The 27,967-nt window shown below is 41.4% G+C and overlaps 1 protein-coding gene across 5 annotated transcripts in view; it reads left to right on the top strand.

Moving 5' to 3' along the window:
• The window catches only part of gria1a (glutamate receptor, ionotropic, AMPA 1a), a 70,420-nt gene that overhangs the window by 15,140 nt on the left and 27,313 nt on the right, over positions 1-27,967 (top strand). For all 5 annotated transcript variants that reach the window (XR_011684473.1, XM_071457581.1, XM_071457579.1 and 2 more), the window contains exons 3-11: positions 2,007-2,246; positions 5,998-6,182; positions 9,917-9,970; positions 12,643-12,801; positions 13,353-13,520; positions 14,522-14,626; positions 15,716-15,826; positions 20,248-20,454; positions 20,949-21,394. Coding sequence is in view for 4 of the 5 variants with exons in the window: in XM_071457581.1 (XP_071313682.1) it covers positions 2,007-2,246; positions 5,998-6,182; positions 9,917-9,970; positions 12,643-12,801; positions 13,353-13,520; positions 14,522-14,626; positions 15,716-15,826; positions 20,248-20,454; positions 20,949-21,394 (1,675 nt within the window). In the remaining variant the exon portion in view is untranslated. The remainder of the gene's footprint in view (positions 1-2,006; positions 2,247-5,997; positions 6,183-9,916; positions 9,971-12,642; positions 12,802-13,352; positions 13,521-14,521; positions 14,627-15,715; positions 15,827-20,247; positions 20,455-20,948; positions 21,395-27,967) is intronic.

A 27,967-nucleotide genomic window follows, 5' to 3' on the forward strand; every position in this document is an offset into this window, starting at 1 on the left:
CCGTGCCTCCAGTGTCGATACACATGTGGAGCAGCGCTAACAAGCCGCTCAAACACAAACACACTCAATGTGGTGCTCCTGGATTCTGTTATCTGAACTGAGACTGCTCAGTTACATTAATGTTCTGCGTCATGCTCATGTCGAATAAGACGAGCACATGGTTCTCTTGCCAGCTCGGAGCGGGGGGTCCGTGCCACATGGCTGCATGTTTTTTTTTTTTTTTTGTCAGACAGACATACAGTAGGTATGAGAAATGGCTCATATTCTGTGAAATGTGGTAACCTGCTGTAGGGCAGAGTAATGGAACACTGCACAAAAAGTCAAACAAGCTCTCATTACCTTTTATCCAAGCAGAACATGGGGACCACTGCTGAAATTGGTCCTAGAAAATGGTAAGGGGAAATATAATGTGTGCTGGAAAGCAATAGCGGAGAGAGTGTCCATTTACTAGCAAGAGCGTGTGCAGAGCATGAAGGAAAGATAGTTCTCTTACTGAGTCAGTGTGGCGAGGCGCAAAATGTCTATTTCAGGGCTTGTTTTAAGTAGGGTGAGTCACCAGGCTTTTGGAGCACTAAAGGCTGCATATGTGTGTGTGTGTGTGTGTGTGTGTGTGCGTGTTTGTGTGTGCACATATATTTTTATGTGATACCACTCTCCCTTTCTCACTCTCCCTCTATCTCCGTCACACATACGCAAAGACACACACACACACACACACACACACACGTGCCTGCCTGGAGGGTGCAGGTCTGTGACAGGTTAGGCATTTTGGGTACGGGCCATCCTCTCTCTGTCTTTCCCTCAGCTCCAAGCAGCGAGCTGGCTCTCGCACGAGGGACAGGCAGCGACTTCAATCTGTTTGGTAAATACTGGGATAACTAAGGCCCACCCATCAGCACAGCAGAAAATAGCCCAGGCCAGACCTGCGAGTACAAAGATAGCATGCCTATTGCTGAAAGCATGGAGAGGATGTACCTTCCGGAGAGAAGAATGTCATCGACGGAAAATAGCTATTTTAATATTAGAGGGTGTGAAGGAAGTCAGAGTGACAGACAGACAATGAGGGAAAGAGAAATGGACAGACTGAGGGAGAAAAGCAAATGAGAGATGGGAGCCGCCTCCTGCTGCCAGTAAAATGTCAATGGAACCCTGGGGATGCATTGATTAACCTCTCTCCTCCTAATCTGCCTTCACCTCCTCCACCTCTCACTGAAGGCAAACACACAGACTGGTGGTACACAGATGGACCTGCAAGCCAGCTTTGCATAAACATGCCACAGAGAAGCTGAATGGACAAGGCTATTAAAGCTATTTTCAGCTTGTTGAAAACGTCTATGTTGTCTAGAATTCTCTTCTTTTTTAGTTGAGTCTAGTTCAGTTTAGTTCAATGTAATTCAATAACCTATTTCCATTATCAATCATTTTAATTTTTTTTCAATGGATTGATTCATTGCTTGGTCTATAAAACATTAGTGAAAATGACCATTATAATTTCCAGAGTCAAAGGTTATGTGTTCAAATACCCAACGACTAACTGATTTGATCGACTTTCAGCTCTAATTCAATATATGTTTGACTCCTACATGAGGAAATCTATAGGATATGATTTAAAGTGCAGTCATTACAAAGCTAAATGTAATTCATACCTTACATAATAAGAAACAAGACATTACAGACAATCAGATTTTATTTTTATTGCCTATTGTACAAAGTGTTAATTGGTTTATGCTGTTAAATGAATGAAGCTTAAAATTCCCACTGTTGAAAATCTTACAATTACATTACATTTTATGTTTCTTGCTGACAAAATATTGGTGTGCAGCAGACTAGTAAGTGCCTACTTGATTGAAAGAGGTTGTATTCATTTCATTTCTCCCAGTATAATTGCCCAGGCGTTCACTTTCAGTTTTACTCAGTTTAATACAAATACTCCATAGTCCTCTAATTAGAAAAGTCCAGAGACTAACTTTCCTCTTGTCCCATCTCAATCTTTCTCTCTCTCACAGTTTGCTCCCAGTTCTCCAAAGGTGTGTACGCCATCATTGGTCTGTATGACAGGAAGACAGTCAACATGCTCATGTCCTTCTGCGGAGCGCTGCATGTCTGCTTCGTTACGCCGTCCTTCCCCATCGAGACGGCCAACCAGTTTGTCATCCAGCTGAGGCCTGAGCTCCAGGACGCTCTGGTGGGAGTGATTGATCACTATGGATGGACCAAGTTTGTCTACATGTACAGTTCTGATTCAGGTAGGACATTTATATAGCCTTTATTTGATTTCATACATCTTTGGCATATGACTTTACATGTGGACATTTTTATTTCTATACTTTTATTAAATGCCATATCGTCCTCATCCATCTTGTAGCATCAAAATGCCATGTTTTGCCGCAGAATTTGTTAAATATAAATCAAAAGTGCAGCTCTACTATGTGCACATAAAGAGAGTCAGAGCCAGCACCAGCCGTTAAGCCAACCACTATTAGTCGTCTTCAGATTGCCATGGCGACAGCAATGAGGTCAATTGTAGCCATTGTGCAGAAATGAGCAGCCATCAGAACATTCATTTGAGAACGACGTCTCTGTACAGACAGCAAACACAGAAAAGAAACATTGACCTGCAGTGTCTAGCAGATAAATCTCACAGTGGAACAAAAGATTAAGCTTTTCATTGAGCAGTCGGCAGCAGTAAACCATGTCACTACAGTGGCTTTTACAGTCGAAAAAAAGTGCTTCAGTGATCAATTTAAACATCTCAATAGCACTTTTGCAGAGGCAGACAGAAATAAAACTGCACACCTGTCGGCCTCCTGCTTCCTTCTCTTCATCCCCTCTCGAGCCAATCAGCGGTACCCCTCCCATAATGCCATGCCATCTGTCCCAGGTGTTGTGGGTTTTGGAGCATGACCAATGATGGGTGTATTTGTGTGTGTGTGTGTGTGTGTGTCCGTGTCTGTGTGCGTGTGGCCCAAAGCATGCACACTTCATATTTGTATGTGCTTTTTGCTGAACCAAATTTGCACGCGATAACATGAGGGCTTACTGCGACTTTTATCTGCTGATGTTTTTGACTCGTGTGAGAGAAATAAACAGGCTTAAGTCAGCTTTAAAAGACGGATGCCATCATGTCACTCTGCACAGCGCACTATCAAGCGTTGACAGGGGAGATTTCACAGTGGTCACTAGTCCTATTGATGTATGACGGCCGTAGCGCCACACATGTCCCACAGATTTCTTTTTTTAATCTTCTGTGATCCATTCATTAGCCACTCACAAACTGTGTACGTGTGTGTGTGTGCAGGGTCACCCCTGTGTGATTGAGTGGTGGGATGGAGCCAGTGGAATCCATATCAGTAGTCCTCTGTTGCCTGGATACTATGCTGCAGTCACCCTTCCTACAGGGTTATTTTAAGCCTTCAAGAAAAATCACATTTAGTTGTGAGGAATTTGTCTATGTTTGTGTGTGTGTGTGTGTGTGTGCATGAAGTGTGCTCCTTCCAATGTCAATATCACCTCTTGGTGATATGGCCTTTGAAGAGGCCAAAAGCTCTCTACTTTCTAGTCTAATGTATTTCTATTCGATACATATTTATATTTCTACTTTTCCCAGTTTCTTAGTCCTTTATCAGAAGTGGACAAGGACATACACATATACTATTGGCATTCTCACTTTCCAGAGCTTTAACATCTTCCCCTGTTTCTATTAACATCTGTCTTGCTGTCTTACCGCTCAGCATCTGCTAATAAAAGTGCCTCTCATTTTTATTTCCAAAAGCCAAGAACAGGAAAACAAATTTGATAGCCCATTAAACCTATCATAAACAATATTCAGGAAATGGTTTCCCAAAGTGTTATTTTCTCTTCTCTCTATTGCCTGGTTCCCTGGTCTCCGTGTAGTGCCTCTGGCCAAAAGGGTGCTTATGACAGCCAGATTCTATTATGATATTATTCTCTTCCAGGATGCCTTTGGAGGACCATTTTACCTTGGCTAGTCCTACAAGCCTCCCTGTCAGGCATACTCTGATTTATAGTGGAGCATCCGGGCACATAGCTACATTTAAAGAGGCGAGAAGATATTCAATGCAAACACAATGAGCCAAAAAAAAAAAAGGGGGAAGTAAGCAGGGGAGGAATGAGGACCAGAGAAAAATTATGGAAATGGTTCAGCCACACTGATAACACTGAAGTAAAGCTGACTCCAGGTCTCTTTGTAATGCATTACAGCGTAGAACATTGTCGACACTAAGCGTTAATGAGATTCAAGCACTAGTTTTAGCGCATCTTGACTGCCGCCCAGCTGTATGTTCAAGTGCTGGAACATAATGTACATAATGCGGAACCAGATTCATAAAACAAACAGACACATAAAGATGATGGGAGAGATGAAAGATGATTAGGGAGAGAACAAAGGAATAAAAGAACAAAAGAACAAAAGAATAAAAAGGTAGAGAGAAGTGAAACGCTTCAGACACAGCCTCCTTTTCAAAACATGACATTGTGTGGAGCTGTCCATGGTGCTGAAACCCTCCATTGACACCAAGACTTGACTCCATTCAAGAACAGTTGTCCATTCTCCTCAGGACCCACTGACTTTATTCATGGCCATGACTAACTGCCTCCTGTGTTCCCATGCCTACCAAGGAATATAGTTATTCTCTCATGAGCAACAACGAATAGGGAGAGACACGATAAAAGTTGCCATGTACCTTTCCAGTAATGCTGTGTATCATTTCCATTCAGCATCCTTGAGTGTTTTTTCTGGTTGACTGATTTATTTACATGTACTGTATTGTGGTCATATTTGCAGGTGAAACACCATCCATCTTTTTATTTCTTAATGACCTTGTGTCAAATAGGCAGCAGGAATTGCCTGGAGAGCAGCTGGTGTGCATTCTAATAAGGCTGGGCAATCATCTTTCAGAGGCTCTGACTGCATTTCTCATTCTTCTTGTGACAAGCTGTGTGTTTTCATGGTTGTACTGAATAAGCCGTTTTTACACTTGCTAAATGTGCATAAAATGCCTGTATGAACATGAACAAACAAGCATGGAGGATATGCAAAGCACATCAACTGCAGGCCCATAATGGCTTTAGTAGTGTTTGCCAGCTTCATGTCGGGCTACAGCTACATCATGTATTAGTTTACATTTCTAAATTTTGTAATTGCTATAATTCATTTGGGTAATGGCTGCTAGTCTGCTGCGGATGAAATTACTTTATTTACTCTCTGGAACTACAGTGGCTGCCAGCTCGCGAGGAATCTGATTGGTCTACTGCCAGCAGCAAAGGAGTACAACACTGAGTCAGATTGTAAATCACAGCTCAAGATCAATGTGTTCTCTAATCGCCTTTTATTTCCTGTCTTAGCATGAGCCCCTAACTCATTGGCTGCTCTACCCCTTTCTCCATGATGCTCAAGAGTTTCCTCAGCATATTGGTGACAGTGTAATTGAGTAACGCCACCTGTAATTGGTGCTTGGATGGTGTAAAGCTGGCTGTGAGCATGTCATCTGTGATGATGCACGGTCTGATTATTTGTTAGTGTGAAAGTGGTGATCATTTAGCCTGGCGCTGTACGAGCTGGAAAAGCACACCTGTACATGTCAGTGTGCTTAATGGACTGTCCCGCTCATTACACTTTATCATCAAAGCTACAGGGGAGTTTCTGATGGATAAGCTTATAGCGAATAGTTTGGTTTTCCGCACAGCTTCTGTTTGTTCTCAGGTTGGTTTAATTTATCTCTCAGCTCATAATATAACTACTTACAGTAAAAGATTACCCTGCACATAATATATGTCTCATGCTGCCTAATAAAATATAGGATCACTTTCAGTAAATGAATACCAGCTATCATTTATCAATTCATTCATCTTCTTTGCAGAACTTTTGGTGTAAAGACACACACATTTAGCACCCAGAGTTTCTCCTCTCCAGTTGAACCAAAACTGGTCCCTATACATTTCCATGAGAATTTCACCTCATTCCATTCTTCTCACCAGGCCTGTCAGTGCTGCAGAAGGTCCTGGACACAGCAGCAGAGAAGAACTGGCTGGTGACCTCGGTTAATGTTGAGACCATGACAGAGGCCTCTTTCCTGAAAGTGTTCCAGGATTTGGACAAGAGGAAGGAGGGCCAGATCATCATCGACTGTGAGACTGAGAGGCTCACTGGCATCCTCAAAAAGGTGAAGCGCTTTTCTCTGTTTTTGAAGTAATAAGAGATTATGTAATTGCATTGGTATTTACCGTATATGTACAGTATTAGCTCCAGATAACACAAAAATGATCAATGAATTTTCCTTTTGGACATAATATGAATCTTACTATAAGCTCAGTCATTAGCCTGCACATTAATTTTCTACTTCAGGAAAAAATATACTGAACACATTTTAAAAACACAGCTAAACTCAAGGCTGTGCATGTTTTAATCAGATGAACAAAGGAGAGAGAGACAGTCACAGAGTGGGGGTTGGTTGGCGGCCCTCTGTCGTGTTTAGTCTCTGGAGCATCAAGGACAGGAGCAATAAATAACACAGCATTGGCATTTGGAGCCGACAGTTCTTCTGTGATAGCATCATCGCTTACTCACCTCTGTCCTATTCAAAAAAAACAAGGCTTCTGGCATCCTCCTCTGAGCAGAGATTATCCAATCACAGCTTAGCAACTGTAACTAGGCATGGTAGATCTGTCAAGCCTAGGATTTCTCTGCATGTTGAAGAGGTGTACAAGAGCTGTAGTAAGAGTTAAACTCAGCATTTAAAGGGTTTGGATTTTTTTTTTTTTTTGCCCTTTCCTAAACCCAAAAACACAAGAGAAAAACTGGAAGAAAATGATTAAACAGTGGTCTAAGGAAATATTAACAAGTCTGGCTAACTAGCTTAAAGCTAACAATAGTAAACAAGCATTACTTCCAAGGCTAAGGAGCCAAAAAAAAACAAAAAAAACAAACAATTAAAACATTGACTCTAAAAATATGAAGAAGTACAGGCTAATAAGTAGCGAAACAAGAATGTGAGGGAATGAAATAACAGTGTGCTCTTACATTTACCCTTTTCATACTTGCTTTCATAACACAAGGACTAACTGTACACTCTAGTTAAAAAAAAAAAAAAACTTTATGTAATTATTCATTCAAACATCAGCTGGTGAGGTTTTGGCTTTTTTGCCTGGTACCTGTTAGCTTTAGCCTCAAGAACTAGAGAACTCTTTTAGCATGATATATTGCGTGTAGCTATCAATTGCATTTATTAAACTCTTTTATATGGTCATTGTTTTAAAAGAAGCCAGTTAAAAACCTTAAAACGTCAGCCAGAGATGGCTTCTTCAACCAATTAATGTAGCTAAAGTTAGCTTAATTAGCTGGCTAACTGCAGCTAATAAAGTCTGCCAGTGACAGTTTGTCTTTTCAGTGGGCTAGAAATGGGAAGCCTGCTTTTGTCTGTCTGAAATCAAGAACCAGTTCCTTCAAAAAAATGACGGTAAACTAAAAAGCACAGGCGTAAGTGTTTTCCAGCTAGCTCCGGGGCTCTGATACTCACTCAGCATTTGTTTGATCTGTGCTTTTCCCACTCTGACAAGTCAAAATGTCCGCTGTGAGAAAGGTGTTATAAACTAAAAGATTTGACACATAAATATAACGTATTTGTTATATTTTTATATTTTGTTTTACTTGTTGATGCCACTTACATGATTTATGATTTCCAGCCAGATTGTAATCATTTTTTGTTTCTTCTCTGTTTAAGTACATTGTTGTTTATAAGAAAAAAAACACACACATGCACGCACACACACATACACACACATACACACACACACACACACACACACACATGCACACACAGATAGTGTAGGCTACGCTCTGGGTGAATGTTATTGATGGCCCGGTGTCTACAGTTAAGGTTATTGCATGGGTTCTCACCAGTTTACAGGAGCTGAGCCTCAGAAGTTCTCCATTCAGACTGCTGCCATCAATCACCCACATCTGGTCCCTGTCGCCACGCTGCCCTGCCCGTGCACCCAAACAATGGCGAACACATACATTTACACAGACACACACAACACTTCTGCCTCTTTTGCTCTTTAAACTCACTCACTGTGTTCATCTCATTCTACTCAGATTCTCATACGATAATGTCACAGAACAGGAATCTCAGAGTCTGGTTTCCTACACATAGAAAAAAAATGACCCGTTCTCTTGGGCCTAAACTCTGAATGACTCTTCAAATCTGCATGTATAATTAAAAATCTACTCTCATCCAAAACATTTCCATTTGACAGCCCACTGTGGCAGTTATGTGTGTGTTTGTCCCCCGTGTACGGTGTGTTGATGTCAGCGCTTGTGTGTGTCACTCCTCCTCCCCTCTAGATTTTCCTTGCCCGGGGCTCGGCTGCAGGGCCCGCCTTGTGCTGGGGTCACCATTAATAACAAATGCCACCTTCTGTCATGACCTACAGCATCATTAGACACACACACACAAACAAATGAGTACACTCGACTCAGTACGCATAGGGGGAAATGCTCACAGAGAGGAAGAGTGAGGTCATTCAGAGTGCCTGAACGGAGACAGTGAAATTCTTAATCCTCTGTGCTAAGGCTATTAACTGAATGGTGCATGGTTTTTAAATTACTGCTGCCCACTCGGCCTTATGTTATGTGATTGGCCAGTATGTTGTGATGACACATACACTCTCACTTACAGTTGTTGTACAGTACAACAAGCTCGTTGTGTAGGCACAGGCGATTTAGACATTCGCCACCAGCCACTGGCTTGAAATACCCATTTCATTTATAAAAAAAAAAAAAAGGTTCTGGCACTACACTACTACACTACACACCTCCCACTGTGATGTTCAAACTGCCTTGACCCTAGGTGCTCGGCTGACCTGTGTCGCCCGCCGTTGCAGAATGACAGCAGTGTAGGCAGAAGAGAGATGGAGTGTACAGTAGGCGTGGGAGAGGGGCTTTTGCACAGTTCAGCCCTGACAGACTGCATTGTTTGATGATATTGTTAGCCAATGAAGAAGTTACGGGGATGTAGAGTATTGTATGTTATTTAATATTAGATCAAAGATCAAATCAGATCTCTCAGGGGAACCATACTGAAAACAGAGGAAAGAGCAGGAGGGAGCAAACATTGTAGTGAACAAACTGATGACTAATTGCAGTTTTTACAACAGGTTGACTTGGCAGCATTAAATATTAATTTATGGATACATTCATTTCCTACTACTATTATTTAGCCAATTGACTCTTCTTATTTAGTTGTTTATTTTGTGGTAAAATTATTATTCCTCTCTTTTTTTAAATGTTCAGTGTGGGTTGTTTAAGGGTGTGACTGCCTTTATTTGTGCTTATGTATTGTGACTCTAAGAGTTACGGTTAGGGTCATTAATTTAGTGGCTATTGTGATATATGAATAGTATTAATGGTGGGTGTGTGTGTGTGGTAGATGTTTTATTATGTTTTGGGATTATGTTTTATTTGGTGTTTGGCCAAAGGAACAGTAATACATTTCAACAGAGGAGAGGAGAGGAGAGGAGAGGAGTTTCTAACTGACTCCAGAACTGTCATTTTCTTTCAGCTACTTTCATGACATGTTATTGTGTGGAGTTGGGAATCTATTAATATGTTGCCTTTTTACACAAAGACTAAAGCTGACATTTATGAAGTTAGCCACCCCTATATAAAGTGGTTCTTTAATCATTCAGTCTCTTCCTGTGAACCTTCTTTCTGTCTGTCTTGCACAAGGTCAATTACTGTACACTGTACCAGGCGTGCTGCTGAGACCCTGTCAAAAGCCTCCCCTCGCTCTCTTAGCGGCAGACACACAACAACACACACAAACACACAAACCGACCTTCTGTTTTTTTATAGCAAAGGCATTTCATTCTCTGTTTCTCCTCTACTCTTGTCTTCCAGATCGTTGAACAAGGCAAGAATGCAAAGAGCTATCACTACATCCTGGCTAACCTGGTAAGCAACCATCAGAGATTTTCCACATAGGTCTCTAACTACTTTTATACCCCGCCGGTATTTTGCATCGCTGTAAAATGTGGCTTTAAACAGGATTCCAGACTTCCAGTACTTTATTACCAGTTTAATAGACTTTTATGTACCTGAGAATTTAGCCTTAAAAAAATCTGGTTTCATGTCTCTTACGTTCTCTCATCCTATTTTCCTCTCCAGCTACATCATACATTCTTTCCCTGCACTGTCAAACCTGCAGACATAACAACAGCACAGTAGTAGACTTACAGTGAGGTACAAGTGGGGAAAGCTGTGACAGCCAGAGACAGAAATCTCTGCTGACTCACAGTGACAGAAAAAGGTCAGGGAGCCAATGTATGCAAGCTTATATCCATTAGCTTTCTTTGTCTGCTGCCATTTTCTCAGTGCAAATGGTATGCAGACCCCTACAGCACTGTGCAGTCACACTAAATGCAGCCAAATGAAGAGAAAATTGACATCAACAGAAGCTGTAGTAATAACAGTATTAATATGCAGCTGCTGGCTTGAACAATTTCTCACTGCTGGGGTTTTTAGATTGGCTCAATCTCTCTTGTCTGGCCAGTTTGCCAGATTTAATTTTAAATGATAAGACTTGGCCGGTAATAACAGCTGATACGCAAAGTGGCCACCGTCATTTATAATGGGCCCATTAAAAAGGTTTGTGCTAAAAAAAAATTACTTTTCTATGTCCTTGCACCTTTTTATAATTTTACTAATTTACTTACTCGCGTGTACAACTGCAGGTGTGTGCGTGCACAGCTGAAAAACAGAGCATAGTGCAATAGAGGGAATAAGAAAGAATTTGAATAAATTCTTAAATGTGGTTAAAATATCTGTCAGAGATATCCCCCCCACGTCCAGTGTTAGAAAGGCTGGTTTCTATAGTAACCTCTTCAGCTCACTGCACTGCATTAGTTCACATGTGGAGCAGAAAAAAAGACAACTCTGTCTGCTCAGCTGAGAAATATGGACACCTGGCAACGCACACAGGCACTTTAGGGAGACATTGATGAGAGGAGATGTGGGGGGGGGGGGGGGGGGGGGGGGGGTCTTCTGAAGCTTGAGCTAGCCTTCGTTCTGTACCAGTCCGACCTTTCACAAAAGATAAAGGGCGTCAAACAGTTTGAGCATTGCGCTACTTAACCGCCAGCCACTTTTACTTGACTTAATTTGTCCTTACTGTACGGATGTGAAGATCAGGGAAAGTAAACAAGTGAGAGTTTGAGACAGGCTTATGGCTGAGAGAGAGCCGAACTTCAAATGGCGTGAAAATATTATCAGAGCAGAGACGAAAGAAAAAAAGGATAGAAAGGCGCGTGTTGTCAGGCGAGCAGGAGACAATCCAGCGAGGCACCTTTTCTTCTCATCAGTCAAAACTTTGCTCTTAAATCTTAGACAAATCACAGTCAGATCTTCTCGCCCCCTCTCCCACTCGTTCTCTACTCCCACCCCATTCCCATTTGTCTGCCTCTTCTTCTCCCCACGCTAACAGGCGGCCTACTGAGAGACTGCCTCTCCTCCTCTGCTGCCTTTCTCCCGCTCTGAAAAACAGTCTTCTTCACATAATAGTCAGGGGAACAAATACGAGTAGGAGATACCATTACAGTAAATCGCTTCCTTTCTCCATTCTACTCTGCCTGAGGCATCCCTTGCATTGTTCACAGTAGCCCATAAGGGTTTGATCCTGCCGTTGTTAACAGTAGCCTATGAGGACTCAGTCTATCAGAGATTAGCTGTGGCCTGCTCCCGACATGAAATGAGGTTTTCTATTTTCTTTCTCACTACTTATGTCCCTCGGGAAAGACAGGGATGGAGTCTGCTCAATGGGATAACCCCTCTAAGTGAAAAAGAAAAAAAAACATTGTTTTCATAATGCAATTAACCTTTGTACTTTTGATGGGAGAGTCAGAAACAATTACCACAATGCATTCTCCAGAATTACCCACTGGTTTCCAGCCTTTTCAGCCTCTGAAAGAAAATAATGCTTATTTTTTTCCCCTTGCCACCGGTTTCACATGTCGCCTGTTTTTAGATTACCAAGCAATTAACAAGAAAAAAGAGCAACGCTTAAAGGAAAGTCCACAAACAAATGGGTGGCAGGAATATTTTTATTTCTGTTTTTTTTTATCCTGTTCATCATCTAGGAAGGTGGTTCCCAGCCTGAAGATTGGGACCCCCTAAAGGGTCCAATGAACATTCATTAGGGCCAAAAAATGATTAAATGGATAAGAAACAAACCAAAACATATGACATATAAATTTGTTTTTCTACTGTTTTTCAAATTTTGGGATTTTGGTGACATGCTGGATAAGCTGAACCCCTCAGGCCTCTAAAAATCCTTCAAATAAGAGAATTTCCAAAGAAAAACTCTCACTTTGGACTCTGTCTTTGAACTGCTCATGGTTGAAGTTCACTTTGAAGCATAACCTGTGACCAGGGGTTGCAGGTAGACATTGATTTGCTTTAAGGGGTCGCAAGCTAATAAGCAGGATTGTCACTCCAGCGGACAGAGATCCAGACAGAGATCATGGGCAGGAATCTGCTTTGCTCACAATAATCATGAACTGTACAGATAAGCAAAATCATCAGTTGTTTTTTTTACAGATTCTCCCTGCCTATCCTTCTCTCTGTCTCAGGGTTTCCTGGACATCGACCTGACAGACCTGAGGAAAGGTGGAGCGAACATCACCGGCTTCCAGCTCGTCAACAACTCGGAGCCCACCGTCAGCCGCGTCGTCCAGCAGTGGATGGAGTTTGACAACAAAGACTCCAAAGTTCCCAAGAGTGGACTCAAAGTATTTATCCTTCACTCTATCTATCATCCCTCTCCTCTTTTATTTTCCTTATTCTGTCTTTAAAGACGAAGGAGTCGTAAAGTAGCAGGATATACTAAGAGTTCCACTGTCATGTTATCAAAGTCAGTCCAGCCGTGTTCTTTGTTATGAGTTATGATCAGAACTGATTTTCTGTGCGAGGTTAGGGTTACCTCGTCCTAGCAGGTAGTTATTTCCCCTGTCAGTAGGTTTGTTTGTGACTGTCAGCAGCATATTGGGAAAAGTTATGAAAGGGTTTTCATTAAATTTGGTGGGCAGATAGCCCTTGATCCTATCTCCCCTTGAGTTTGTTGAATCGGATGTGGGATTTCTGCTATTAAATGATTATTGATTTTTAGCCATAACAACTGTTCCACCAGCTGAGATAGAGGATTGATTCCAAATCCAAACATTTGTGTGTTTACAGAGCTAAAAAAAATTTAACTCAAAATGTCTCGCCTCTCTTCAGCCAAGACCTTTATCAGTTTTTATTATCGCTGCTTCTGTTTGAATTGTCTGCTCTCTCTTTGCAGTACACAGGCGCTCTAACGTATGACGGGGTGAAAGTCATGTCCACGGCCTTCCAGAATTTAAGGAGACAGAGGATAGACATTTCTCGCAGGGGCAACGCTGGAGAGTGTCTTGCCAACCCACCAGCTCCCTGGGGACAGGGCATAGATATCCAGAGAGCCCTGCAGCAGGTCAGCGCACATACATAGAAACATGCTAATACACACCCACACACACACACATACATATATGGACTGGTGCGCACACTTGCTCAAATTCTTGAGTGGCACATTGGCTAACAGCTCCTGAGCCGGGGCTGGCTGAACAAATTAGGTCTCATTCTGTCGTGTAAAGTTCACATTAAGTCGTGGGAGAGCTCTCCGGTATCAAATGTGACATCATGGCTAGTAAACAAAACCTGCGGGCCATAACACTCGGCTGTGATCATCATGGAATATGACATCAGCAATTGAGTTTAGAGATGTAATATTTGGCAGTGGAAATGGAAATCCTGCACTGGCTGTGAGACCTCTTGATCTCAGTGCACACACAGACAAACCCCTACATCTAAGACCATGTATGTCGAGGAACACAGATTATTCATTATTTTATATTTAAAACTCTAAGTCTTTGCAAAAAAACAGTTCCCAATTAAAAAGACAACCAAAAGTCAAATATGTTGTTTATTTTCCCCATTTACATAGACAATGAATAGTGTATAAGAAATGCATGATGTTTGCAAGGGCATACATGGAATTACATGTGTGTGTGTGTGTGTGTGTTTGCAGCCCGAGGCTCTGTCTGCAGAGTGGCTGTGCAGAGGCCTGCTCTGAGTCAATCTAGCCATCTGCCTGCAGATAGACTGGAGATTGAAGCCGTGTTCGCTCAATTAACTCCATCACACAGCCAAGACAAACACACTGCACTGTACACATACACGCACACCGTCTGTCACTCACCTCCATGGGGACCCAGGCACCGTGGACTTTCACGAATGAAGACTATACAAACATGTGCAAACTATGCTCGACATGCAATGCGTGAAAAGCGTGGCATGCCAGCACTTGCTGTCGGTGCAGACGTGAACAAAATGGCTTGTATGAATATGCTTCACGGCAGCCATTATTTACCCATCTGCCAGGCGAGTCCGAGTCTGTGAGTTACTTATTCGAAATCTGTGCCTCCATTACAGGTGCGTATAGATGGATTGACTGGTCACATTCAGTTCAACGAGAAAGGCCGCAGAACCAACTACACCGTGAGCGTCATGGAACTGGCCCCATCTGGACCCAAGAAGGTAAGGCCTGAGGCTCCAGTTTCAGATATTTATTCTTGCTGAAGGAACCTATTTAGAAACTGTGCCTGCAAGCTTATTATTATTGGTATTATTATTATTTTCTCCTTATACACTATACAATAAGTAGGAAAGGTCTGGGCCTGTATCTATCAAACGTCTAAGAATTACACTAAACAAAGCCCTAAGGAGGCAAAGACTGTAAAAAAAAAAAAAAAAAAGAAGACTCACAATTAAGACACGCTGAACAGGCGAGTTACTGCTACTTACTGTAAAGTGTAAGAGTAACCTTTTAGAACAGTTCTCAAGTGATTCCATGATTATTCATGTACGTGGCAGACACAAGTTTGCATGCTACATCTGCACTGTTGTTCATTCTTTTAAAAAATTCCCTACAAATAATTCAGTGATATGGTTTTCCTGCAAAAAATGTGATTTGATTTTATTTTTTTCATTTTTTCTCCAGTGTCAATGAACATGTGAAATTTGTGAAATATAATTTTTATTATAATATAGTGTATAAGCGTGTAAGCAGGGGTGAAATAATACAAATCTAGCTGAAATGCAAACAAAATGAAAACCATAGCAGAGCAGGACAGAAATTATGCCACTGGTTGATACATGTAAAAATCTCAGTATCACATTGACAAGAGCAGACTGTGAGGATGCATGAAAAGTGACAAACAAAATCAGTGTCGGCTTTGTTTGTTGTTTGCACCCCTGGTAAATGAAAACGTGGTGTAACCTTTCAAATGTTCAAATCAAACAGGAGAGTTACCTTATGCTGAATTATACCTACAGTATTGCTTCAGATATTCAGAAATCAACGTACACTTCAGATAACATATTATTCATCATGACCCATGATCGATGTACACAGGGTTTGTGCTCACCTCAGTTTCTGTTCTTCCGCCATCAAGGCGAGCCTCTCAAGCTCTCTTAAATTTAAGCACATTTTCTAGTCACAAGAAATTTGATGAATAGATTTTATTCTGAAATGTGTGAGTAGGAGCCAAAGTGCAGGATTTTACTTTTATCTTTTATCAGTTTAATAAATACAGACGCTGGATCATGACTTTCTCCTTGTCGTAGGTCGGCTACTGGAACGAAGATGAGAAGTACGTGACCACGGCCAGCTTCATGAGAGGCAGCAACGAGACTTACGGCCTGCAGAACAGAACGTACATAGTCACCACTATCTTGGTGAGTCTGGGTTAAACAGAAAGGGTTGAGGGACTTTGGGGGAAGGAGGAGCAGGTGGGATGAGAGACACAGAGACAGAGAAAGTCAGGGTAACATTTTTCATTTTCTTTTATGATAGAGTTCTTAAAAGTTCAGGCCCCTGAAAGAATTCAGAAGACATCTGTGATTGTATCTCCCATCCCTCCTTCCTTACTCTGCTCCGTCCTGCTCACTTTTCACCATCTGACTGGTGCCTGCTCAGAATCAAAATCAGGATATCTTTATTTGGCAAATATAATACAGGTGCAGAAGCTTGTCTCGGGTTCACTGGCTTGCTGGCATATTGATGACTCGCAGGCTAAGTGCAGCATATATTCACTCTACATTTAAAAGACAACACAAGGACGACCTCACATTTCATGTCAAGAAAAAACAAGTAGAACGGAAGGTTCCAGCAGTTCATTCCTCATCATATAAGTAGTTAAACAGCCCTAAATAGCACTGGAGAACACTTATTTCTGACGCCGTGAAGAGTCAATGTGTCCTTCATTTCTCTCTCCTCCCATATTCTTTATTTGGCTCCGATGTCACCATCAGGCTGTTCAACATGACTTGGCCAGGCTGTGTTAAATGTCCTGGCCTATATAACAGAGATAGAGCTGCCAGGGTCCGTGAAGGAGGGTGGGTTTGAGAATAGAGATGAAAAGATTCAATCTGGCCATCTCTCATGGCGGCTACGTTATCCTGACATTTTCTCAAAAGAAAGGACATAGATGGCAATACCTGGCTGACATACAGTAGAGGATAATAAAGATGGTTGCATATCTCTGCAGGTACAGGATGTTCTCAGTGTCTGCATCTTGTTGAAAATTTAATATCAGACAATACTCCATGTGTGCAGATGCCTGGAGCCCAGCAGTGGATCTTTTTGTTCTCATGGTGTATTTTTCAAGTGGGAATATCTTTTATCCCTGGGCATCACTGCCTCCATGAAATTTTGTTGGAGTGAGAATAGGTGTAGCTCTTCAATGAGTGGATGAAATGTGGAAAAAAAACCCCCCAAAAAAAACCACTAGCTGATTTAAGATATTCTGCAGGAGACTTCAGGTCTCACAGGGCAGTGTGTGTGTGCAGCTGATCTCCACTGTGAGAGGTTAATGTGGTAAAGGATTTCAACTATGTGCTTTCCTTAAGAGAAATTCACCGATCGCCAGATAAAGGCTTGGTGGAGGTGATGGAGCTGAGAGACAAAGTAGAATAACAGGGATAGACATGGGCACACTTAACATTTTTTCATTTTTTTAATAGACAGAAGCTTTCAGTCTGGGACCTTGTAGGTGCAGCGGGAAACAGCTGAACAGAACCATATATAGTGGCATTACCACTGAGAATCACGTGATAATGCTATTTTCCCACCATACGAGCAGTCAGATGGGAATAACTGTTCAGCCTGATCAGCCTCCTAGTCGTAATGAAGATGTGGGGAATTTCTAACTGCAGCTGTATCTCCCAAATGGGGGTAAGATTTAGTCAAGTGTCAACAAATTTGTGCCAAAATGGCTCTAAACAAGCCCCAGCATTAACACTAATACAATCAATTCACCTAATTAAAGACGGAGCTACATAGCTTACAGCTTTTTGATTATATCTGATTTAACTTTGTAGCGAAGCGTTAGAAATATGTTGGCTGGCTACTCCCTAGCTGTACACACATTTTCTCACTATTCCCCTTCTGACATCGTGCATATGTCTGATGACTACACCAAAGGGAATAACCTTGAAAAAATAGAAATTATTATTTGATATAAATATATAGTGTATGTCCACGTTGAGTCTGCTATAACCAATTAAGACTACATGTGGCAACTGAGGTTGTGTAAGAAAAAAAACTATAGAACTGAGGTTGTGTAGTTAGCAGAGAAATCAAAAGAGTTCATTAAAAGTAAGGGATGAATGTTTTGAAATGGCTAAAACAAAACTGAAACTGCATAAATACAATAGATAAATGGTTGAAACAGATGCTGCCACTCCAAGTTATAGCAGTAGACTTGATCAATCCAACACTGACTGGTCAATTATATGAACATTTGATCGTAACAATAACCACTTTTATATACCAATGGTGTTAAATAATATCCAGTTTAAATGGACGTATTTCAAATATGACAGGAGGTATCAGTGAAATGGTGCTTGAGTACATCTGACAGCGCTGTGGAGGAACATTTGACAAAAAAAAGGTTGGCAGCGACCGATGTAGAGCATTAGGTATACTATGAAAAACTTGTAGTCTATTGGCATCTAATTAAAAAACATATGAAAATCCTCATTTAAACCCTAAGGTTGCAGTCTCCCAAGAGCACAGACCTAAAATAACTCTCTCTGACATAATCTTCTATCAGTGTCCCCTTTTCTAAGAAGATAAATTGGTTTTCTGTCTTGGAACCTAAGAGAAGAGATAAGGTGTGAACACTGATTGGGCTGCAGGGCAGGAGTAGAGTTTTTGCACCTTATAACTTTTGTGCTGCCTGTTTCGTCGCTTGAGGGAGCATGTTGGTTTGCCACGGCGAAGGAATCGCTTCATGCTCTCCCTACAATCCCTGCTTCCCCAGCCTGTGCACACATACCAAGCCTGGGTTAACAGGAGATCTGGAGGAGTGAAGCAGGACATGTTTAATGGAGCGCTTGAGCTTGGTGTCGCCACAAATCTGGCTTTACACTAAAACCAGGCCATGACTGGAATTTTCAGGTTTACTTCTAGAGGTTGGTTATTCATGGCACTCACTGTGTACAACTATTGAAATAAGTGCAGTTATTTTAATAGACTTTCAACAAGAAATGGTAGCATTCAAGAGCAATTGTGTAATTTTCAGAACTCTGTCAAGGTCTGTTTGACTTCACTAACTTAAAAAACACTTGATTTGTTCTATTTTACCAAAACTAATCAAACATACTAATGTCCATGCTATTGTTTTATTTAGTATATTTTCAGTGTGTGTGTTTACATTTGTACACATGATGTGCGTTTGATATCCGTTGTTGTGTGTATGTGTGTATTATATTTAACATGGTTGAGTGACAGCGGATCTCAGCGGAGCAGTCCGAGGTCGATGAGCCTGAGTCCAGGAGGACTGTCTCTATGGCATGCCACATCTCAATGTGCACGTGTACGTGTCTGTGTTCAAGTGTCAGTGTGTGGAAGGGCACAAATGCATGCTCGTGTGTGTGTGTGTGTCTCTGTTTGAGTGCGAGTGCATAGCCTGTAGAAGCACTTGATGCCGGACCTTTCTCCCCACTGTCTCCCTGGGGTGCCGTTTCTCTGCCAGTGGGTTTCCATGTCTAACAATGATTACCTTCACTTCAACCATAAAGCAGGAGAACCCAGATAACTGTAACACACAGAGGAAACCCCCACCCCGTCTCTAGACCATGATGAAATATGGTGGCAGGATTTGCTCAGCTCAGCACAGCCTTAGCTAAAAGCAGGCACACATAACAACTTGTGGGAATTGAGGCCCTGCTCATGGTGGTGGACAATACAGACTGACTGGAATTCTCTATGAAATACATTTTTCTGAAAGAAAAGTGAGGCCCCAGGTGTCATGTCGTCTGTAATTTCTCAGGACACCCAATCAGTGTGAGATGTACAAATGTCAGTGTGATATAACAAGAAGAACAGCCTGGCCCTGGAGCAGAGGTCAGCAATGTCTGCTTTGCCATCTTCATGGCTCAAAAGTACACACACGCGCACACACACACACACACACACACTCACACTCACACATCCTTTTCCCTCTCAGATTCGATGTCTTCTCAGCTCTAATAACCCTGTCCAATTCATCCGCTTCCTCACAGCCTACTGCATGTTATCAGCACTCCTTTCAATGTAGCAATGCTGTTGTAATGATCATACTTAGGCACCTTTTGTATTTGAATTACACACCATACCTTCAAGGAACAAAGCCAAAATAATACCTTGTAATTTCATAGAATTATCTTTTCTTCCAAACCTTTCACAGCAGCAATTATATTCTGGGCCTAGTATGATTTTTTTTTCCAAAGTCTCAGCTTTGAATAAGAGGGGGAGGGGGGGGGGGGTAATGAATTGCACTGTAGCACAAAATGTATCCATAAAATCTCTTCCCAAAAATGTCCTCATAGTATTGTTAAACTTAACAACATACTAAAGCTTTATTATAAGCAATAATGCTGTCATTGACTTAATTAGCTTAACAAATGGTCTTGCTGTAAATATTACATTACTTACTGCCACAACAGCTTGTGTCAAGAAATGCATATCAGTGTAGATTTTGTTTTCACGTCAGTGAAATTCTTAATTACTTCAAAAACTGTATATGATTTTTGACACTTGAAGTAAAATTGATTACAGGGAAAACAAAAAAAAAAACAACAGTTTTAACTGATGGTTATCTTACGTCTGACAGGAGTCTCCTTATGTGATGCTGAAGAAGAACCATGAGCAGCTTGTGGGAAATGATAAGTATGAGGGCTACATCGTAGAGCTGGCTGCAGAAATAGCCAAACATGTGGGCTACCAGTACAAACTGAAGATTGTTTCAGATGGCAAGTATGGAGCCAGGGATCCTGAAACCAAGATGTGGAACGGCATGGTGGGCGAACTGGTGTATGGGGTGAGTGGACAGAGATTTGTATAAACATAACAGATCGTTTTTTCTGCAACCTAAAACTTAGAATCATGAGAATAATTTAAAGGTTGCTACAATCATGTAACAGTGAGGGTTTACAGCAGCAGGCAGCTCTTAGGTAGTTGCCAGGCACAGTGGTGCTTTGACCTGAATGTCCACATGCCTGCTTTGACAATGCTAATACAATAACGTGTAGCAGGTATAATGTTTACCGTGGTCACCATCTTGGTTTTATATTAGCATTCGTACATTTGCTAATTAGTAGTAAGCACAAAGTATAGCTCACGCTGGTCGATGTTACCATTCCCAGAGCAATGCAGCTCACAGGGCTAAAAAAAATTATTTAGCTTTAAAGTTACTGAAGGTGTTTTTACTAAAGGTGGTCTTGCCTTAGGTGAAGAACTCTGGTTTGCACAATCAATTAATGGTGCGGCGTACTTCTTCTTATAGCCCTGTCTGTCTTTGGTTTCTTCGATCAGAAAGCAGATGTGGCTGTGGCTCCTCTGACCATCACCCTGGTCCGTGAAGAAGTCATCGACTTCTCCAAGCCCTTCATGTCACTTGGTATCTCCATCATGATTAAGAAACCCACCAAATCCAAACCTGGTGTGTTTTCGTTCCTGGACCCGCTGGCTTACGAGATCTGGATGTGCATAGTGTTTGCCTACATTGGCGTCAGTGTCGTCCTCTTCCTTGTCAGTCGGTTCAGCCCCTATGAGTGGCACGCTGAGGACTACGAAGAGGGAGGTGAGCCACAGACTCCCACCCAAGCCGCAGCCTCTAACGGAGTGCAGCAGGGCCAGACACCAACACAGCAGAACACCAACCCACAGAGTCCTGAGCAGACCAATGAGTTCGGCATCTTCAACTCTCTTTGGTTCTCATTGGGTGCCTTCATGCAGCAGGGATGCGATATCTCTCCACGGTAAGAAACTAAGGCCACAAATTCTGATGCACTGCATCTACGGTCCTTTGAATCCCTTCTTTTGTTTGTTGGTACACAAAGAGACACTCGACGCCACCTACGAACAATATATTTATGTCTGCCACACCAACGCTTCAACATGCTGTGTTGCTTTTTTGTTCAACTCAGTTGAGCATTGTTTGTTGAGATTTTGTTCTTTGCCAGTCACTTGTCATATAGAGCAACTCTAAAAGTTTGATGAAGAGCAGCAGAGGGAGTTTAGGATGTGGTCATGTTGCAGAACAGACACTTCCTGAGGTGAACTTGTGGGACTTCCTATCTATCTATCTATCTATCTATCTATCTATCTATCTATCTATCTATCTATCTATCTATCTATCTATCTATCTATCTATCCATCTATCTATCTATCTATCTATCTATCTGTCCATCCATCCATCCATTGATCTGTCTATCTTTGGGTAAAGGTAAATATCAGACCCTTGAAAGTCTGTTATGAAGGATCCTGGTGTGAGTATTGAGTGGTATGTGTTGGCTCCCCTCGAGTGCTCTCATGAGCTGTGGCATGAAACCATTCTCAAAAGGTCACCAATTAAAAATCTCATTAAGTGTCTGAAATTAGAGACACCAAGGTCGACTTTCTGAGCTCTCCAGAGGGACTAGAAGGAGCAGATGAGAGGATAATGTCAGTATTATCGCTGTAAGAACCAGCAGAGACAGGTTAGGTCATGGGTAGGAACAGAGCTTCTTGTCTCTTTAAATATTAAGCTACACATACATTTTGTATATATGTGCAGTGTGGAGGTGCGTATATGCATAATGTATCTACACTGTAGTTACTATGCTGTAAGGGCAGAGAGGCTGATGCTGTTGCTTCGATTTGGATTAGAAACTGAAAAGTTGCTAATATCACCATTCATTCATAAAAACCGATGTGTACTGTGTCTCAACAACTTGAAAGAAATTTTGGGAAACACTCTCATATCTAAATAAAGCAATGGTTGCTTTGGACTAGCATAAAGGCTGCAAACAGCTATCCTGGCTTGGTCCAAAGGTAAAAAAAATGTTGTCAGTTTTCATACAGATTGAACAAAACAGCTAAATGATAGCTAGTCAAACCAGGTCCTAGCAGGAACTTCATATTGGACAGACATATATGAGAATGGCATTGATTTTCTTATCCAACGCTCATCAGTATCAGACTATGGCTTTAAAAATTAATTCTCTCAAAATACAAAATACAAGTTTTTTTGAGATATTCATTCCTCCTCGAAGAAGAAAATCCAGTAGCCACGTCTCTTCCCAGAAACGATCTGTGGCTTCTCCAGATGATCGATGGAACAAACTAGAAAGTGCATCATCATCACTGCATCATCCAAGCTGATAATAGAAGAAAAGTTGTGTTGCAAGGCTCATAGGTCTGAATGTAATTATTTGTTAAGAAGGGTGGTGCTGAGTAATAGCAGTGGTGTTCAGTCAGCCTTCCCTGATTGAGTATCTGAAGGTTAAAGAAATCATAGCAATGTGCAACACTCAATTTTTTTTTTTATCTCGGCTTCCATCTTGTGGCATTTGCAGAATGTATTCCCACTTTGCTCTTACATTACACCAATATCAGGAGGGAGAAAATCTCTGCACCTATAGGCCCGCATGCTGCACATAGGTGCTCAGCAGTACATGATGTAGGTACTGGTTCCCTACTCCCACAGGCCTTTGCTTGATATTTACCATTTTCTGCCCGGAGACTCTGGTGCGCTTCATGCAGGATGAAGCCTATTGTCCAAGCGTTCTTTTCTTGCAGGCAGAAAATGCATCTGCAATACCTATTGATTTCCTTTTACGTCTTACAGAGAGAGGGAGAATGTCACCATGCTTCTGCAAATTGTACATTCCCTCTTTGTATGCACACGTACATTTGTTTGTGTGTGTGTGTGTGTGTGTGTGCATGTGCATGTCGGTTGCTGTACGTGTACTTGACCCCACGTGGATTTGCACATACTTGTACGGTATCTGCATTTGTTTTGCTAGGGGGAACGCAATCTCTCCTGATGCAAGACCCTTCCATTCTTTAAAGGGACAAAACAGATCATTTCTGTACAGTTGGTGCAGCCACTGACTGAGAAATGAACCAGCTGTGAGGCACATTTCATCATCGCTTGTAAAATAACTGTAACAAGATTGTTTGCCCTGAAGTTCCATTTCCACTAATAAAGAGCGATGTGACATACAGTAGCAGCGATGAAAGTATGCTGACTTTTTTCTGCCTGGTAACAGCAACAGTTGAAATATTTTGGGATACTTAACCCGCACTACAAAGACGTGTTCTCATTTAAATAGGTTTGAGGTAGAACATAAGATTTCCTTAGTGTCATCAGTGAGGGTGGCAGCTTCAAGGGCTCATATCCTCCAAGGGCTTGAGTGAGATTTCTAACTTTACTTACAGTGTCTTTTCAAGGTGACTCTCACTGTCCCCTTTTGTGTTGTTAATGAAATTCTGTTTGTCAGTATGGCAGCTTAAAAAAAACAAAACAAAACAAAAACCAAATAAAAGCCACCACAGCTCAGTTATTGTGTGCAGCAGTCCAAGGTGTAGCGATCAGCATGGTGGAGTCTGCTCGCTGTCTTGAAAACCAACACAGTGAATGTTTCACCCCACTGAGTTCTGCCCTGAAGCAAACATCCTCCCCTTGAAAATTTGGGTGACCTAGTTGCTGTAGTTAGCACAGCGCATATTCACACACCTAGTTGCATGTTGATCTCCTGACGCGCCATCGGTTTATCTGCTAGATTTAAAAGGACATGTAATATTATTGCTTGTGTTTTGTCAGATGAAAGGAATAGCACTCTTAACCTTGCATATTTTGTTGTCATGGTTTCACATGAGCACAGGCTGCCTTTTCATTGTGCTAGTGGGACTTGAAAGAATTAGCTTTTTCATCCACACAGGCTTTTTATACTTGTATGCATGCAAGTGTTTGTTTGTTCATTTCTTTAGATTTGTTTGGTCCCAGCTCACTTACAACCTGTATTTATATACTTTCTTTTTTGTTACCTATTTCTAGGTATGTAATTAGACTTAATTAGAATTTGGTTTCATAGATGACTCGTACTATCATATAATTATAGCCATATAAGTTAGATGTGATTAAATTAAGATGTCTTCCTGTCTAGATGTGTTCCTGTAAGGTTGGGTCCAAGAAAAGGAAACTTCAGGTCTTTTCTATTTTCTTCTTGTCTTCTGGATACTGAATTCTAATTGGACCAAAAATATAGTGTGAAATTATGGCTCAAGGTTTTCAGACAGATTATTTTAGGTGTTTCTACAGGAAGAATACACTCTGAGAAAATCAGCAAATCATCACATAGGTTCCAGTGGTGGAAGAACTATTCAGTTTCTTAAGTAAAAGTAACAAAAACCCCTGTTTAGAAATACACCATTTTATTACATGTACAAATACTGCATCTAATATTTTACTTACATAAAAGTACAGACATATCAGCAGAAAAATGTGTCAAAAGTAAAATAATAATATTGTGATAGTAGTGGAATAATTAAATAATTGTCATGTAAGTAGTGCTTTATTGTTAGCTGATCATATGATATGTTTTGTGTATGAAATTAGTCTAAAAGGTAAATAGCTGTCAGATAACTGTAGTGGAGGAAAGTAAATGTTTCTCTAAAATGCAACAAAGTAGTATTCCAAGAATACGAAATAAATACTCCAGTAAACTACCAGCGAGATAGTTAGCAAGTGCAGCATTGTTAAGCAAAACAAAAGCAGAGGTTAATTACTGTGTTTGTGCTATGTTTATTTACAGCAGTAGCTACTTTGTCGGTAGAATTAGTTTGACATCGTGGTAACTCCAGCTAACAGGAGCTAACGGGCTAAATTAGGTAGCAACTGTTTGAGGTTGAGCTCTGACAATATCACTGCCATGAAATAAAAGAACCATAGGGAATTTTATTATTTAACAAAACATATTTTTAAATTATTTTTTATTTAACAAAAAAATTTTATAATGAAATAATATTATTATGAAAATAACAACAATAGTGATAACTTGCATTTTAAGAATTTCTGAAATTATTTTTATTAAGTATTGGTTTATTTATTTATATACTTTACATACTTATTTCATATATATATTTTTTTAATGTGATACTGAACATGTTTTAGGTCCATGTGTTCAATGACTGGTAGCTTATTATTGTCTTATTGTTGCAGAATCTTACATTAAAAACCTGTAAGATTCTGAGCAGGAACTTGTAAACCACTCATCGTTGTGCCTTTATCACAAATAGGTGAAAACAGAATGTTCCAGAGGTGCATTCAGCTCCGAGGTAGGCAGCTTGAAGCGCTTCACGCTTTATGCTTCTCCATTTAATAAGAGACAAAAGGCCAAGGAACAACACTGACGATCCACTCCGTCCTGGATTAATCAGTATGCGTGTTTAATTTCCCTGTCTGCGTATATCATCGTGTGTGTGTGTGTGTGTGTGTGTGTGTGTGTGTGTGTGTGTGTGTGTATGGGCTGAACTGAAAGCAAGCACTTTTTGCCATTTTCTTTTTCTGCTGCATAACAGTATCTGTTTAGAGCAGTATAAAGGTGGCTCTGCGTCAAGGTGTACAGGCAGCGCTGTGTATGTGTGTGTGTGTGTGTGTGTGTGTGTGTGTGTGTGCATGTATTGTATAGTGTGCGTGTATTTGCTTGTAGGCATACATTCATACATTGATGCGGCGCATTAATGTGTACAGTATGTATTTGTGTGTGTCTCCTCTCCCCCTGCTATTTATTCTCTGTGAGACCTTGTTTACTGTGCTCTTTCTAAATGTCAGCACTGTCAGTCAGGCCCTCCCATAAGCCCTAGTCCGTGCTGTTGCGCCCTCCCTGTGTTTATCTCTGCAGATAGGTGGACTCTGAGAGTGACCCAACCCCCCCACCGCCCCACCATACCTACCCACCACCATCCATCCATCCATCCACCCATTTACTTCCATTTACTTTCTTTTCAGTCTTCTTCTCCTCTCATCTGCTCTGCTATCCAGCCTTTATAGATCTCTCTTGCAGTGGTTGGTCTGGTTAAGAAAGGATCATGTGTGGCAGTTCCCCCCTCTCAAGCCACGGCTTCAGTGGTGCTTCCTGTTTCACGTGGCACAATTACAACAATATGTGTTTTTAATATGTATTTTCTTAGAATCAGAATTGTAAATCCAGCATCCAGACTATTACACCTTGGGCTTGGATTTTCTGTTTTATATTCTCATCAGACCATGGCTGTACGAAACACCACTGGATTGCACCAGTGGAAGGCTTTCACTGTGAAGCAGCCGCAGGATAAAACCTGGTGTTAGGCTGGAGACACACTGGATGCATCGCCGGTGCGTGGTGGCTGTGGAATGTCTTCGTTTTTTTTTGGCGCCCATGTTAACAGATTGGAGTGGACACACTGTCTCACGCGTGTCTCATGCTTTGTGACTGTGTCACATGATCTAGAGCTTTGGCGTCTCATCTATTCTTCACGTGACACACATCTTGCAGCAAAAGTAGACAGAGAAAAGAGCTGTTGACGGTAATTTAGACATCATACCAGCAGCATGACACAAAACTGACACCTTCAACTATAGTCTCTATGTCAAGGCTGAATCTGAGCATGTCATAGACGCAGTGGCATTTTTTTCAAAAATGAATCAGAACTTAATTAAAATGACAAATTCAACATTCAAGTATCCTCTGCGTTGACAGATAGAGCTGGCAGTAGCAGCAACCGGCAGACATGCAGCCGGTGTGGACACACGTGTTTCTCCACTGCAGATCAGCAACGGCGACCGCGATGCACACATCACGCATCCAGTGTGTCCACAGCGTTAGTCTGGATTTTAATGCTTCTCAGCTCGTCACTTCTAAACACCACAACAGAGGAACTGAATTTATATATTACTATAGCACCAACAAAATATAGTAAAGTGCATTTAGTAAATTTAGAAAACTGACAGCCATCTGTTAGCTGAAGGTAAGAGCAGGAATAAAAGTGTAGAAAAAGCAGCAGCATGTATCAAACATGACCTTGACTTGGCTCTCATTTTCCCAATGAAGCTTGCTGGGTGGGAGCTCTTGGCAGGAAGAAAACTGGAGTAAAAGGGCGTGGGTTCATGATGTTCCTCCAGTGAATGTGTTTTGAGATGTTTATGTCTGTGTCTGATGCCTGTGTGTGTGTACCTGGGTGCGACTGTGTGTGTCTGAACTGCACGGCTCCGTGGAGTTGTCTCCTCTCCTCAGTGCCTGCGTTGCTCCTGTTACATGATTGTAGACTGAAATAAATCAGCTCTGTCACTCACACCCTGCCTGCCACAGCAGCAATTTCTCAGTCTGGCGGTCAGAATCATTCAATAATGGATTGTGTATGTGGTGTATTATAGGTTCAGTATTTCTGAAACTGAGTTTTTTGTCATGCAGTAATGCTTGTTTTCCTCTTTGGAGCACTCAACAGGAGAGACTAGAAATACTGCACTACGCTTAAGAAATTGTTTGAACAGTCAGTTCCTTCCTCTCCAGACTTTGACCCAGACATAG

Source organism: Trachinotus anak, unplaced genomic scaffold (genome assembly GCF_046630095.1).
Source record: "Trachinotus anak isolate AG129_WGS33_773 ecotype Australia unplaced genomic scaffold, CSIRO_AGI_Tana_v1 ptg000021l, whole genome shotgun sequence".
Taxonomy (NCBI): domain Eukaryota; kingdom Metazoa; phylum Chordata; class Actinopteri; order Carangiformes; family Carangidae; genus Trachinotus; species Trachinotus anak.